At 38.4% G+C, this 16,033-nt stretch overlaps 2 protein-coding genes across 2 annotated transcripts; both read left to right on the top strand.

The window, feature by feature from the left end:
- Positions 1–1,419: 1,419 nt before the first annotated feature.
- LOC136232945 (protein Asterix) lies at positions 1,420–8,468 on the top strand. Its single transcript, XM_066022433.1, has 3 exons — positions 1,420–1,617; positions 2,042–2,142; positions 8,037–8,468. The coding sequence occupies exons 1-3, from the start codon at positions 1,462–1,464 to the stop codon at positions 8,104–8,106; spliced, it is 327 nt and encodes a 108-aa protein (XP_065878505.1). The 5' UTR covers positions 1,420–1,461; the 3' UTR covers positions 8,107–8,468.
- A 274-nt stretch (positions 8,469–8,742) lies between these two features.
- On the top strand, positions 8,743–10,695 carry LOC136232936 (UDP-glycosyltransferase 83A1-like). Its single transcript, XM_066022423.1, has 2 exons — positions 8,743–9,573; positions 9,659–10,695. Exons 1-2 carry the CDS (start codon positions 9,051–9,053, stop codon positions 10,534–10,536), a joined length of 1,401 nt encoding a protein of 466 aa, XP_065878495.1. The 5' UTR covers positions 8,743–9,050; the 3' UTR covers positions 10,537–10,695.
- The last annotated feature ends 5,338 nt before the right edge of the window (positions 10,696–16,033 follow it).

Raw genomic sequence — 16,033 nt, 5'->3', positions numbered from 1 at the left:
GGTATTAATTTTTCGGAAACGTAGATTTCATTTAGATAAATTACCGTATTGAACCTGAGACAGGAATTTTTTTTATATCAATTCATTTAAACGTATAATTAATTTATTGTTGTTTAATATATTGCGGGTTTGACAGTTCTTGGGCCATGGGTGCTCACCCCGCCCTAGTTCTGTCTCGTCCCAATTTCTATCAAAAAAAAATTTATTGTTGTTTAATTTTAGGTATTAATTTTTCGGAAACGTAGATTTCATTTAGATACACTACCGTATTGAACCCAGGATAGAAAAAATTATAATATTAATTCATTTAAACGTATAATTAATTTATTGTTGTTTAGTTTTAGGTATTAATTTTTCAGAAACGTAGATTTTATTTAGATAAATTACCGTATTGAACCCGAGATAGGAAAAAAAATATTATATCAATTCATTTAAACGTATAATTAATTTATTGTTGTTTAATTTTAGGTATTAATTTTTCGGAAACGTAGATTTCATTTAGATAAATTACCGTATTGAACCCGAGATAGGAAATTTTTTTTATATCAATTCATTTAAACGTTAAATTAATTTATTGTTGTTTAATATTATGTATTAATTTTTCGGAAACGTAGATTTCATTTACGTAAATGATAATTATTAATGTATCATTTATAATAATTATGATTTACATACTAAGCTATTCAAATTAATAAATTATAGTGTATCAAAACATTAAATATTGTCCCGTATATAGTCTGAAATTGACAATTCAAAAAATTAAAAAGTATATCTTAAATTCATAATTTATATAATTTAAGCATAATTTTTATTAATATTTATTTATCAAAATAAAAAAAAACATTAATTAAACCCGTTTTCTCCTAAAGTAAAACGGGTGGTGTACCCGTTTTTCCCTAGGAAAAGCGGGTGGAGGACCCGTTTTACTCTAGGGAAAACGGGTCCAGAACCCGTTTTTCTCTAGGGGAAACGGGTCCGGACCCTGGTTTCTCCTGGGAGAAAACCAGACCCGTTTTTCCTAGAGGAAAACGGGTAGGCCACAAGTTTTCCCCTAGGGAAAACGAGTGAGGAACCCGTTTTTCCCTAGAGTAAAACGGGCCCGACACCTGTTTTTCTAGGGAAAAACGGGTCCACCACCCGTTTAAGCAAAATTCAACCAAAAAAAAAATTTCATTTTGATTTCAATTCGTTAAATTTCAATTGTTTTAGGATTACTTGCTTACCTCGTCTTTGAAATCGTCATTCTCCGGAGTTTTCGAATCCATTTTTTCACAAATCAGCGACTAGGCACGAGGTAGAGAGAATATGAGATTTTGCAATGAAAAATGAGAAGGGCGATATTGTCCAACATGGTGCGACAATAAGCGAAATGGGGGCGACGAATAGCAAAATACAAAATTAATAACTCTTATTCATAAGTCGCAATAAACACAGAAACAGAAGAGAGATCTGAGATTGGAGATGTCATCGCATAATAACACGTCGTCTGCTAACGATCCACGCCAGCCATCGGCGGCTAGGCGTTACGTTGCGCCGTTGGTTTCGCCTCAAGATCTTCCCGTCGATTACGCAGGTTTTATAGCCGTGGTTTTCGGTGTTGCTGGCGTCATGTTCAGGGTTTGTAACCTTATTATGCTTTGTTTTCAATTGAACTCAACTTTGGTGTTTATTGTATTCTTATGCTAAAGCTAGTCGATTAATTATGCGATAATATCTTTTTATATGTTAATTGGACTCGATTGGTTGTATATATATATGCCATGCCTCTTTGCTTTCTGGGTTCCTATTTGCTGATGTATTTGCGATTTGCTGCCTCTGATTTTTAGTTCATTTCTTTCATTATAACTAAATCTTTGAAACTTTTACTGTCTAAAAAATTTGTTTGTTTTACATAAATCAACTACTGGATGTCTTGCTTGATTACGTTTAGATTTTAAACCGAGCTTGAGCACTTTTTTTTTTTTGGAATGCTGGTTTGGCCTTTTTCATTTGTTTATATGTAATTGTGTATATTTGTCCTCTCCTTTTTCTTTTTTGGCAGTACAAACTTTGCTCGTGGCTTGCTATTATATTTTGTGCCCAATCACTTGCGAATATGAGAAATATGGAGAATGATCTGAAGCAGATTTCCATGGCCTCCATGTAAGTTAATTTTTCTCTTTTCAAGTGTGGTTTATGTCTTTGTTTTATTCAAACAATGAGTTAATCTAACATGATATTCACAATTCAGCTAGCTTTTGATTTCATGAATTGGTTTGTCTGAGGTAATAGTTATGTTTGTTCTTAGTTTTCACCGGGTGTTTGGTATTCTATGGGGGTAGGGATAGGGACAGGGATAAAGGTTGGGACAGGGATAAGGGTTGGGACAGGGATAAGGATACAAGATTGAGATAAGGATAAAAAATAAGATAGGAGAGTTTATTATCCCATGTTTTATATGTAGGATACAGATATGGATAAAATGATTCATTTTTACTATATTACCCCATCCAAATTTAAATAGAAGGTATATATTATTGTAGTATCAACGTCATAGTTTTAAAAGGCGAAACGCGAGTCAAGGCGACGACCTCTCGCATGTGAGGCGACAAAAAATTAGAAAATCAAATAAAATAAAATTAACTCAATAAAAACTAGTAGTACTTAAGGATAGTTTAATTTCTAAACTTGTAAACCAAAATAACTTAATGTGATACTTAGCTCGGCATATTCCAGCTTTGGAGACAAAATCATAAAAGTTACACTTGAGATCATTTGTAGAAGGTGGCTTATTTAGCGTCACATACTTCCAACAAGGATCCCCTCTTGCATTCGGTTTTTTTGATGCAGTAAAATCAGTAGCACTAGCACTACCACTCATTTCCAAACACCTGTAAAATTCAATCAATTGAAAACATCTTAATAACAAAAATGATACACAAGTAATTTATTACAATAAAATTCCACAAAACAGAAAAAATATAATCAATTCAAAGCATAAATTCAAATCACATCTCCAAGCTAGAAATTCCCACAAAAATTCGGCAGCATAACGGCACAATTACATGGAAAGAAAGAAAATATAAGAAGAAATCAATAGGGAAGAAGAATCAGAAACCCTAACCCTAAACAGAAAAAGAAAAATGAAATCAAGAGGAAAGGAAAGAAAAAACATACCGGTGGTGATTGATGACCGGCCGCCGCCGAGAGAACCGTTGGAGAAGAATCGGTGGTGTTGTGAAGAGAGAGCCGTTGGAGAAGAGAGAACGTTTCTGTTCTGTTTCTTTAATTGTATCGCTGTCTTTCTTCTGTCTATTTGGTCTTAAAAGTCTATTAATTAGGGTTTTTTTTTTTTAAAAATACTGACTTATCGCCTTGGCGCAATGTTAAACGTTGTTGTCGTGTGACCAAGAGGTCACGGGTTCGAGTCTTAGGAGCGGCCTCTTGCCAAATAAATTGGCAGGGGAAGGCTTGCCCCCAGTACACCCTTGTGGTGGGACCCCTCCCCGGACCCTCGCTCAGCGGGGACGCGTAGTGCGACCGGGCCGCCCTTTTACTGACTTATCGCCTTACCTGCAAGAGGCGACCGCCTCTCGCCTCAGACTGCCTCTCGCCTGAGAGGGTGAGGCGACCACCTCATGCATGTCCATCGCCTTCGTGATCAGCGACCGAGGCGATCGCCTTTTAAAACTATGATCAACGTCTGGAATTAATTAAATTTAATCTATCAACCTAACTTGAGAAATACTTGGAACACTGTATTAAATTTTCAAAATACAAAAAGTGGAATAATTTGAGAAGTATTTGGAAAAAAAAAAAAAAAGGAATAACTAATATATTTAAGATGATACTCCAATAATATATGGACAAACTTAGGTTTTTAAAAGTTCAAAGATTAAAATTAACTTGAGGCATATTTTGAACACCCTACTAAATTTTCAAAACACAACAAATGAAATAAATAATAAAATTTGAAGGACAAATTAGACTTTTCCATCTAAATAAGTTATCCCCATGTCTTATACCACCCCCTCTCGGGTCGTTTGGTATTCTATTGGGATAAGGATAAAGGTTGAGATAATGATAAGGATAAATGGTTGGGATAAGGATAAAAATATGATAGTTGAGAATTATTATTCAATGTTTGGTATGTGGGATAGGGATGGGGGATAAAATAATACATTTTACTATTTTAACCTTATTTAAACTACATAACATTAATTTGAGGGATAAATTTGTCAATAAATGGTATTATTGATGAGAATTTTCTTCTACGGACATTCGGAAGAGTTGAGTCTGTTACTAGAGTGAAGATGAAGTGGCCTGGAGCAACTAAAGAACGATGGCGACAGAGAAATTGTGGATTTTCTGCATTCATAAATCGAGCTGAAGGACATTTCTTGGAGGTAGCTACTGAGAAAGCAATGAATGCAAAAAATTTATCTTAGGTACAGCAATGTAGGTGATGATGATTGCGGATCAACAATATGCAAGGAAGCAGCGATTCTGGAGGCAAGAATAATTCAAGGACTCGACAGGTTCAACATGGATATTGCAGCTCCATTAAATGAAACAAACGAGACAAGCTCACTGATGCAGATTACAAGACATACGAGCAGCATTGGACACTCCTTGGAAATTCAGTGTGGCAAGCTCACATTTCTACATTCTTGGGGACAAGAATGCTTCAAAGGGGGGAGTATTGTCATGATTATAGATAGGGATTATTTAGGTATTATTAGGTGGTTAATTGTTTTTACATTAAGTGGTATTTAGCTTTAATAGATGTTATTTAGGAATGTTTACAGCTGTGGGAAATCATGATTGCTGCCACATCAGCAGTTATTAGGCCTATTTAGAGTGAATTGCTATATTTCATATTCTTATTTAAGGTAGGTTATATTCCTATTCTTATTTAAGGTATGTTAGAATGAATAGGATGATTTAAGGTAAGTTAGAATTATTAGGGCCATGAATTTAGGAGGCTAGCTCTACTTTTCTTTTCCCTTTTTCCTATTTAAGAGAATGAGCCTGTACTAATTCATTATGCAAATTGATTAATGAAATCTTTATTTCTTTCTTCTAAACTCTCTCTCTGTTCTCTCTTTATCTCAATCTCTCTCTAACCTTCTCTCTTCTTTCTCTCTTCTTCTCTTCTCCTAAGATCTTTTCTGCCCTAATCTTAGTGTCAGAAATCCTAATCCTGACAATGATGTTGGAGATGAGGAGGGTGGGTGATGATGGATGGATTTGGAGACTTTTGATGAGAAGTAGCTATTAGTCAACTGAGGATTTACTATTTAGTTGAACACTTAAACTTTAGAATGTGTAGTTAATTGCATGTTAGAATTTATGACTAAGAATATTATCCCGATTTAGTATTTATTGGATTTTGAATTTAGAATTTATGGTTGTATATACTTCTATTCTTTTAGTGCGGTTTTGATCACATGGACCTTAATGACCATGAAGAATTTGACCATTCACTATTAGATGTAGGCTTATTAGAAGCTTAGGGTGGAGATTCAAAGCATCCTAAAGGCTTAAATTTAATAAGCCTAGATCTAACGGTGAATGAACAAATTCATTTGGTCATTAAGGTCCATGTGAGCACTGCTGTCTTCGGTTTTAGTGCGCCTTGTGTCACTCAAGTGTTTTCTTGCGCCTTACTCCAAGGCTCCAGGACCCCTTGCGCCTTAGTGCATTATGCACCATTAATAACTATGGTTGTAAGATGTTGGCAGCAAATTAATTTAGGAAGCATTTTAATTTTGACACAAAAACTGCTACTTTGCTTGTTTATTTGATTTATTTGGAGTTGTTCAAGGTTGTAAAAAACGCTAGAGGCTAGTCGGCTGGATGGGGCCCTCGAGGATTAATCAGGGATCAGCTAGATTTGAATTTTTGTATTTTTTATGTGTTAATCAACAAATTGTCATAGAAATTCAATTAAAATATGTATTATACTATCTAAAAATAATAATATAAAATTATTTAATACAAAAAAGACCTATATTTGTAACATATATCTTTAAAAATGTGCAAACATCAACATTTCAACAACAATATCATTGAAACAACTCAAAAGTGAATTATAATAAAGCAAAAAAAATCACAACAAAAACGCTATTGTTCATTGTCGCTGAGGCGGCGCCCATACGGTTAAAAATCTCCTAGGGAAAAAAAGCCTAGATGGACTAATCAGAGAAAATCGGGGCAGATTCTCAATTTCGAGCGCCTAGGCGGTCCAGGCGGCCTTGGTTTTGAACAGTGGTTCTGTGCTAGCTATGTGGGTTACAATTTTGCTACTGCTAAAATTAGCTTTGTAAAGGTGAAGTACCTGGGTTCGGGTTGGAAATGAGGATCTCTCAGCTTTGTGATTTATAAACTTAAATGAGCTGTATGTGGGGACTAGGGATGCTGCTTAGGCAAATTTGTAGTATATTTTGATCATTTCATGATTATGTGCAAATTTTGATTAATACCCAAGCCCTTAGATTTGTGTAATTGTTCTCTGGCCTTTGATTATGAGCTGCATTTTTGGCCACCTTCTGGACATTCCCTGGAGGTTAGTAATCATTATCTTTTTGTTGCTGAATCAGCTAAAGGCTGCCAAGCCTCTAATTTGTGAAGAGAACTATGCCCTGTGATCCAGTGACATCTTTGGTTCGTCTTTGTGGAGTCTCAGCATGTTACTAGAGTTCGCCACTAGTCACTAAATGTTGAGAAACTCAACGTGAGAAGTGATGAAACAGTAGTTAATCCAAACAGAAAAATAGAAGAATAGAAGATTAGAAGAATAAGAATAAGATCTGCAGTATATTGATTAAAAATATTACTCGCAAAGAACATGACAGATGATCTCCAGGGACTATCCCTCTCTCGAAGCTTGAAAGCTAAGAGCCAAAATTGGAGGTCAATATTCCATACCCACCTATGCACCCTATAGGATATATAACTAAATTCACTATTCCCAAAGTCTAACTAACTTTGCCAGCTCACACCCATTTTACCCCACTGCCCTTGGGCCTTATTGTATATACCCTCAATACTCTAGGACGATTAGTCACGTGGGCCACAACAGGTGTAGCACTGAAGTTTACTAACCATGTCAATCAATGAAAGTCCAACTATCTACAACTGATGATCAATCCCTAAAAAGAAATCCATAGAATAACTTACTTTTTGTAAGAATGAGCCTTCAATTCAAAATCTTTAATGTCATTTGGTCAATGAAAGGGATTTTAGGTTTAGAAGTCTGACTAATTGGCCATGCGTCTTTTTTTTTTAAAATGGACATGTTAGTGTAAAAGAGCATGTCAAAAAGAAAGTGAAGAGGTATTGAGTTTATTGAAGTTGATTTGGAAGAGTTTCATGTGGGAAGCAAAGGACTTGTTGGAGTTATTGTTGATGGAGGAACGAGCAAAGGAGTGATCTTTTGTGGTTAAGGTCTTGGAGTGGAGCGTGGTTTTTTTGCGGAGTAGTCTAATGTCATACGACTTAGTTCAAGTAGCTGTTTGTCTAGCATAAAGAAAACGAGTAGGCTGTCCTTGAAAGTAACTTTTCCCACACCTTAAATAAGAAGAGAAGTAAAAGTGTAAAATTTGGTTGGTGGGACTTGGACAACACAGCTGGAAGACTATTATTCTGTTAATTCTATTAGTGATGTAGGCAGTGGTAGGGGACTCATGGGCATGCAGCATGGGCAGTGTCCACAGTTGTAACATATATAAAATATGATCTAGATCTAGATGTTGACGACTCTCTGGTCATGATGTAATTATAGTGATAGTTCATAATCTTCGTTGTCATTACCCATAATGAGTTCAGTTCTCTATATCAAGCTAGTTGGTGTGAACGCTGCCAATTGGCCTGGTTGTTTCACCTTTGTGGAGTCTGGCTGTCTAAATTTTTGTAAATGAACTAAGAGGGAAAGGTTTTTATTGATACATAATTGTAAGTTCTGTGAGTTACTGATTCATTCTAACTTAAATTCTAAGCTCAGTATTAATTTTGATTTTTTTTTTTTTTTTTTTTTTTTTGTGTGTTGACACCAGGTTCGCAATCATGGGGTTGGTGACAAACTACTTGGGACCTGCTCGACCTAGTCCACAAACAAAAAGTTGAGATTCTTTCAGCGAAAAAATTAAACGAATACACGTGACAGCTCTGGTTCTTTTTTCATTTCTTGATGGTTATTGGTTCTGAACCTGCATTCTTTGAATCTGTACCATTTTCTTTTCATGCATTGCAACTTCTTTCTTTCAAACAGTCTCTTAGCCTGATAAATTTTTAGCACTAGTGTTATGATTTTTTCTTAAATCAAAGAATACAAGTATTAGCTTGGTGAGAAGAAATTGTATTGGTGAGTTAGGTTGGAGGACAGGCTCTTAATTTGGGCTCCATTATTTGATGTTTTCTAAGTATAAGCAGAATATCTTAATTGTATTTAATATCTTAAGTACAAGCAGTCTACTGTACAGTTTCAAGTGATCTGGTTTATGGACTAACTTGCTAATGCTATGACATCCCAAAATCTAAGCACCAGGAATTGCACTGAAGACTGATACAGAACTATTCAAATGTATGAATTTAATCTTCACATCCTTAATATGAATCTTTAGTTTGTTTATCTACTTTATTTATGTGAAATTTGATGATTGATCTGCGGAGTTTTGTTCTATCCAAAATTGAAAGTGGTTTTCAGCCTCTTCTAGAGAGCAGGATATGGAGAAGTCCAAAATCTCATGTTAACCAAGCCCAAAATCTGCTCATGCTATGTTTTCTTCCCAATTTTGGGGAAATGAAATGAAGCCTTTTCAGACTATCTTAACTTCAATCACCAATTATGTATGCCTTTTGCAACTGCTATCACAAAAAGGGCATGTAACAATATATTTTCTTGTACTTCAAACAATATATAAATAAATAAATTCACAAGTGCAGAGTTTATAAAAGAAAGTGATCATCTAATATACTTTAATGAGCCACACAAATAGAGGAAACAAAACCCAAAAGATTAGAAAGAAAGACTAATTTGATAATACTTCAAGTGGATTCAGAAGAAATCAATGGAATATGTACCCAATGATCATCATCATCAAGGGACTGCCCATGTTGTACTTGTTCCATTTCCTCTACAAGGACATGTGACTCCGTTTATGAAACTAGGACACAAGCTTGCTAGTCATGGAGTTAGGGTCACATTTTTCATTACAGAGATGTTGCACAAGAGAATGGAAATGGCTGCAATGAAAAAGTTGGATGGTGACGAACAAGGACATTTCAGGATTGTTTCTGTCCCTGATGGATTGCCACCAGAAGATGATCGAAAAGATGATACTCGGCTAACAAAGAGCATTTTCAATGTCATGCCTGGTTACTTAGAAGACCTGATTAAGAGAACCAATGACCAAGAAAATGGTGGGAAAATTACCTGTGTCATTGCAGATGCCATCTTTGGATGGGCTCTAGAAGTTGCAGAGAAAATGGGAATAAAAAATGCGGTCTTCTTCACTTCAGCACCAGGAGCCCTGGCCATGATTCTCCGCATTCCGCAGCTTATCGAATCAGGCATTATTGATGCCAATGATGGTAAGCCTTAAAAATGCTGTTTACTGTAATAAGAGTGATGGTTATTTAATAGTTCTAGCTGGATGATGAAATATGTTTTCTGCAGGTAGTATGAGAAAGAATGAGAAGATTCAGCTATCACCAAGTTTGCCGGCTTTCAGTGATGCTGATCTCCTTTGGTATTATCCCGGAAGTGAGCAGATGAAAAGGTCCACATTTTATTATTTATGTCTTGTTAACCAAAATCTCAAGATTCCTAACTGGGTTCTAGGCAACTGGTTCAATGAGCTTGATCCCTCGGCGGATGATTTGCTTCCGAACTTACTATCTATCGGACCATTACTTGCAAATGAACAGCAGTCTACTGGAAACTTCTGGTCAGAGGACTTGAGTTGCTTAAGCTGGCTCGACAGACAAGATCTCGGATCAGTCGTATATGTTGCCTTTGGCAGCTCTTTGAAATTCAGTCAGCAACAGTTTGATGAACTAGCACTTGGCCTCGAACTTGTAGGTCAACCGTTTTTATGGGTTGTTCATCCGGACCTGATCGATGGGGTTGCTACCGGATATCCAAGTGGTTTAAAAGGAAGAGTGGCTAATCTCGGGAAGATTGTGGAATGGGCACCGCAGGAAAAGGTGTTGGCTCACCCTTCTATTGCCTGTTACTTGACTCAATGTGGTTGGAATTCAACTCTGGAAAGCATAAGCATGGGAGTACCCTTGCTTTGTTGGCCTTATTATACAGACCAGTTTTACAACAGGACTTGCATTTGTTATGGTTGGAAGGTTGGATTAGAGTTGTGTCCCGATCATAATGGGATCGTTACGAGTCTTGAACTTAAGAAAAAGATTCACGAATTACTTTCTGATAACGATATAAGAGCAAATGGACTCAAACTGAAGGAATTGGCTTGGAATAGCATCAGAAATGAAGGATCCTCTTCCACAAATTTCAAACAATTTGTTGGGCAGCTCAAGGTTTGATCATAGCAGCTAAGTGTTGCATCTGTTTTTCGTCTGTTAATATGTATACTAAATAAGAAATTCTAATACCAAGAGCTACAAACTGAAAGAGATAAAGTTTTTACAATGTTTTTTATTGATTTCTTGTCACAAAATGTAAACATTATAGTCTCCTATTAATTGAAAGCTTTGTTCATTTGAAAAACTTTGGCAGACCAACACTCAAATTTCAATCTTTTAGCAATATGTATTCGTTTTGCACGATGCTTTTGGCTTAGGAAATTGGGATTGGATAAGTATTGATCAGACCAACTTGATATGCGAAAGTAAATCAGAGGCTCAAAACGAAAATATTTACCTGGTGGGGGATTGTTGGGCTAAGTCACTAAATCCAATTTGAATTTATGAAAATCCCAAATATTTGTCTTCAAAGGAACTTAGAAGAGTAAGACATCACATATTATTGGGATTTCTCTCGCTTTTGACGAGCCGTTTTCTCGCTTTTGACGAGCCGCCGCCGCCTCTCGCTTTGACGAGCCCTAGATTACCTCCCTCAGCTCAGAAACTTCCATTATCTCCCCTCCTTTAATCCCAACACACCCTGTTCTATCATGGACCTCGAAGTAGCGTTCCAACAACAGGTGACTTTAGCGGAAGAAGACTCCGCCGGCCTCACCGTGCAGCTGGATGACATTGCAGAGCCGCAGAAACCACCGAAGTGGAGTTTGATAGGCCGCCTGCTCACAGACCGCCCGTTCCGTATTCCCATAATGAAGAACACCCTCGCCGACCTCTGGAGACCGGCAAAAGGAATGTGTATTGTGGACCTCAGCCCTAACCTATTCAGGTTCGATTTCTTTCATACTCTAGAAAGAGAGCGAGTTGTCAAAGGTGGTCCGTGGACCTTCGACCAACACCTGCTTGTGATCAATAAAATAGATGAAGATACGGTCCCTCCAGGTATAGAATTAAATTCGACGGAATTTTGGATACAGGTGTATGAGCTACCTGTGGGTTTCATGTCTGAGAAGGTTGCTATCAGTGTTGGTAATTTCCTCGGTAAGTTTGTGGAATCGGATGTGAATAACTACTCTAGTACAGGACGCCAATATATGAGGCTCAGAATTATGATGGATGTCACCAAACCGCTGAAAAGAAAGATGAAGATCAGTAAAACGGGCGGCTCCTTCTCCTGGATTCACTTCAAATATGAGAGAGTCCCAACCTTTTGCTTCTATTGTGGCCGTATAGGACACGCTGACAAGTTCTGTACTGACCTCTTAGAACTGTCAGACCCTTATGCTGCGGAGATGGTATACGCGATTTGGCTGCGTGCACCAAATAAAAAGAATGCAGCCCCTCCACAGTCAAAATTTCTACTCACTACCCCGCCTCCGCTGCCACCTCCGGGAGCTCCGAAGCAAACTGTGACGGGCGCAGCCCCTAGGCCACCCTCATCCTCTAACACTCATTTGAACCAGGGTGATCAGTTACAGACGGAGGATGAAGTTGATGAGGGAGTTGTGATATCAGAAGCAAAGCGTCGACGACATGAGATTGAGGAACACAGGGATACAGGGAACCATGCAGGTACTAAAGATTGTGAGGGTGTTACAGCTCTGCAGGGACAACACATGACCCAATCTACTTCTTTTACGAGAGCTGGTGTTTAGCCCCGCCAGGAGGAATGAGTACAATTAGTTGGAATTGTCGGGGGATGGGCAACCCTCGTACAGTCCGTATGCTTTGTGAGCTTGTGTCCAAGTTCAAGCTCGAATTTATTTTTCTTTCTGAAGTCAAAAGTAACCGTGCTAAGATTGATGCAATAAAAATAAAGCTTTCCTATGATGGTCTCTTTTTTGTGAACCCTATTAATCAAGGTGGTGGTTTGGCCTTGTTATGGAAAACACGTGGTTCTGTCAGGCTGATGGGCTTCTCTAATAATTATATTGACACACATGTGATGTTACCAGGTTTGCCGGAGTATCGATTAACCGGATTTTACGGGTACCTGATAGGGGTCAAAAACCCCTATCTTTGGGTACGGTTTTAGGACGGCTTTTAGCGTTATTTCGTGAATAAGCGAGCAATCTCGCATTTATATGCTTTTGTGTGAGTTAGTTAGAAATTGGAAATGTTTTATTAACTTTTCGTTGTTTAGGCTCGTTTTCTGGTAATTTCAGGCAAATATAGCCAAAATAACATGTACGTCAGATTTCCATTATCTTTTATAGCTAATTGATCCGCCAAAAGTCGCAGCAAACAGAGTTTTTACTTAAAATGAGCGATTGGCGGGTCAATTTAGCCCTTGGACTAATGTTGTTTGGAGTTTCGTGCATGTGCAGGAATGAATTCGGGTGAAAGACGCAGTTTTTGGACAGTCGGCAAACACACGCGGGCGTTTTGGGCATTACCGCACGACGAACTGGCCTTCGTAGGTCAGCTCGCCGAGCAGGCTCTCAGGGGCCTGCTCGGGCGAGCTGGCATGGCCAGCTCGCGATGAGCTAGCCTTCGTAGGCCAGCTCGCCGAGCAGGCCTCCAGGGGCCTGCTCGCGGCGAGCTGGCTCGCCCGGCTCGGCGAGCTGACCTGCGGGAATCAGTCAAAAGACTGATTCCCGGCCCCACGAAGTCCTGATCGGCCCCACGTCTTCCCACCTGCAAAAGGACAGGACTTAGGTCAGAAAGAGGGCCCAAACCGCGTCTATAAATAAGAATTTCCAATTGTAAAATAATCATCTTTCATTATTGTAATTTACCTTAGCCTTAACCCTTGAAGATTCCTCTCCACCTCCTCCATCTCTTTCAACCTCCATTGAAGCACCTTCGAAGCTCCGCTCACCGAGGAATATTCAAAGTCCGTCCTTAAGACCTAGGAAGCCGGCTGTAGAGTAGACAGGTTCCCTGAAAGGGATTTTCATATCTCCTTTTATCTTTCCTTGTTTGTACTCTTTGATACAGTCTATGAATCCTAGGCTAATTGTATCCCATGACTATATTCTTCGCCTTTAATAATATCTTAGCTCTTATTTTGTTCTATGATTCTTTGTTTAATCTTTGTCTTACGCTTTATTCAATTGGTTTAACTCATTCAAAAGCCCCAAAATCTAGTAGGCACATATTGTGAGCTGAATCTGACCTAGTCAGAGCCTAGGAGATTGACGACCTCTTAGTTGATTAAGCCCAAATTGCTGAGCCTTAGACCTAGTTTCGGCCTTACAAGGGAATCACGCACTAGAGACTTCAGGAGGGTAAGTAGGGTTAATCGCCTTGAATACAAGTGACTTAGATTAGGTTTTTAATCTATTGACCTAATAATCTATCTTCATTATTATCGTTCATACCATGTTCCTTCGGGTAATTGCATTAGTGAAAGATCACCTAGGAGTAGTTTAACTTAATTAGGAGTAGAATAACTTAATTAGGAGTAGAATAATGTAATTAAAATTAGATAACTTAGCTAGGAGTAGCATAATTCAACTAGGAGTAGATTAACTTAAACAAAACCAACTCAAAACCCACACAGCCTAGATAACACCTGAGACCGAGTAGCTCGATACTTGTAGTAAATAAGTCCTGTGGATTCGATACCTGGACTTTCCAGATTTTATTACTTGATAACGACGGGGTACACTTATCCCTTAGTCGGCCTCAGCGGTACCGAACGCCGCTGGGGCGCGTCAAGTTTTTGGCGCTGTTGCCGGGGATTTATTTCTTTTACAATATCGAACCAAAGGTCGATTTGTTAGTTTAGGCATTCCTTGTGAATACCCTTTGTTTATACCATTTATACATGTATACTTGTTTATAGCTGTTTACATTCATACTTGTTTATAATTATACTCATTTATACATATACTTGTTTATACATACACTTGTTTATATACGATTCTTTTTGTGAGTATCCCTGTTTATATCGTTTATACTTGTTTATACATATACCTGTTTATAAATACACTTGTTTATATACGATTCTTTTTGTGAATATCCTTGTTTATATCGTTTATACTTGTTTACACATAATTCTTCATACCTGTTTATCTATACTTGTCTACTTTATACTGGTTTATATTTATACTTGTTTATACTTATACTCATACTTGTATATACTTGTTTATCTCTACTTGTTTGTACCATGTACTTGTTTACACCAATCTATATCTGTCAAAATAAACCGATAAGAATACTTGTGTAAAAATGTGTGATCTTGTATGATAGCACTGTAAAATGGACTAGATGTTTACACTTTCCTTCCATAGGGAAAATTTCCGCTTTCATTTATTTATTGTATTTATTTCTTCTCAGTATATGCCTACGCGATCAGCGGGAATACCGTGTGTCCCTCTTAACCTTGAACTTGAACGTACTCTTCGCAGGAGCAAACAGATTGGAACTATCAAGCCAGACGAGATCATTAAACCTATCAAGATGGCCGAGACCAATCCTCCTAACAACAACTGAAATACCGAGAATACCGGACCGGAAACTGACACTCGTTTGATGAGTGAGATTTTAGCGCCACACCGACACCAGCACTTGTCCAGCATTGCTTCCCCAAATATCTCGACCAACACATACGAAATCAAGTCAGGCATAATTCACTTGATTCAACAAACCGGACTGTTTGGAGGGGAAGCACATGAGAGCCCAAATGATCATCTGGATCGCTTCCTAATGTGCGTAGACACTGCGAGAACAAATGGGGTTCCCCAAGATACCGCTAGGCTGAAGTTGTTCCCATTTTCGCTAACTGGGCAAGCTTTGGAATGGCTAAGAACACTGGAGCCTGGGTCAATCACAACTTGGGCAGGATTGGAGAAGGAGTTCTTGTCCTACTACTTTCCTCCCTCAAAGACAGCAATGCTCAGGGGTGAGATTACCTCATTCCACCAACCCGAGCATGAAGCGCTCCACACATCTTGGACCCGATTCAGAAAAATGTTGCGCATGTGCCCTCATAATGACATACCTAAACATCAATTGGTAAGCGTCTTTTATCATGGTTTGACACCCACTAACAGAGCTACTGTAGACTCCGCAGCGGGTGGAGATTTGTTCAGAAAGACAGCAACAGAGGCGTATGACATGATTAATAAGCTGGCTAGGAAGAGTGTGCAGTGGCAAGAGGAGAAACTCGCTGGCCCCACAAGGCAGCGGGTGTTTGCTATGGAAGAACAAGAACAAAATCCGGTTGTTGCGGATCTGAGTAGGAAGATGGACGTCCTGTTGGCTAAATTCAGCCAACCCCCTACCTGTGTGCACTGTGGCGGCGACCACTATGGAAAGGACTATCAGGCAGGTAGCCCTTTCACTAGAGATAGGGTGGAGATAGTCAATTATGTTGGGGGGCAACCGAGACACAACCAGAACTATAACAACTACAACCCCAACAACTACAACTCCTACAACAACAACAACAACTATAGGAGGCCTCAGCACCCGAACCTATCCTACGAAAATTCAAACCAGAATGTGCTTAGACCTCCCAGTGGTTTTGTTCAGGAACACAGAGAGCAGGGAC

Source organism: Euphorbia lathyris, chromosome 1 (genome assembly GCF_963576675.1).
Source record: "Euphorbia lathyris chromosome 1, ddEupLath1.1, whole genome shotgun sequence".
Taxonomy (NCBI): Eukaryota; Viridiplantae; Streptophyta; class Magnoliopsida; order Malpighiales; family Euphorbiaceae; genus Euphorbia; species Euphorbia lathyris.
Note: the sequence above shows the minus strand (reverse complement) of the source record. Positions and strands in the feature narration are given on the sequence as shown.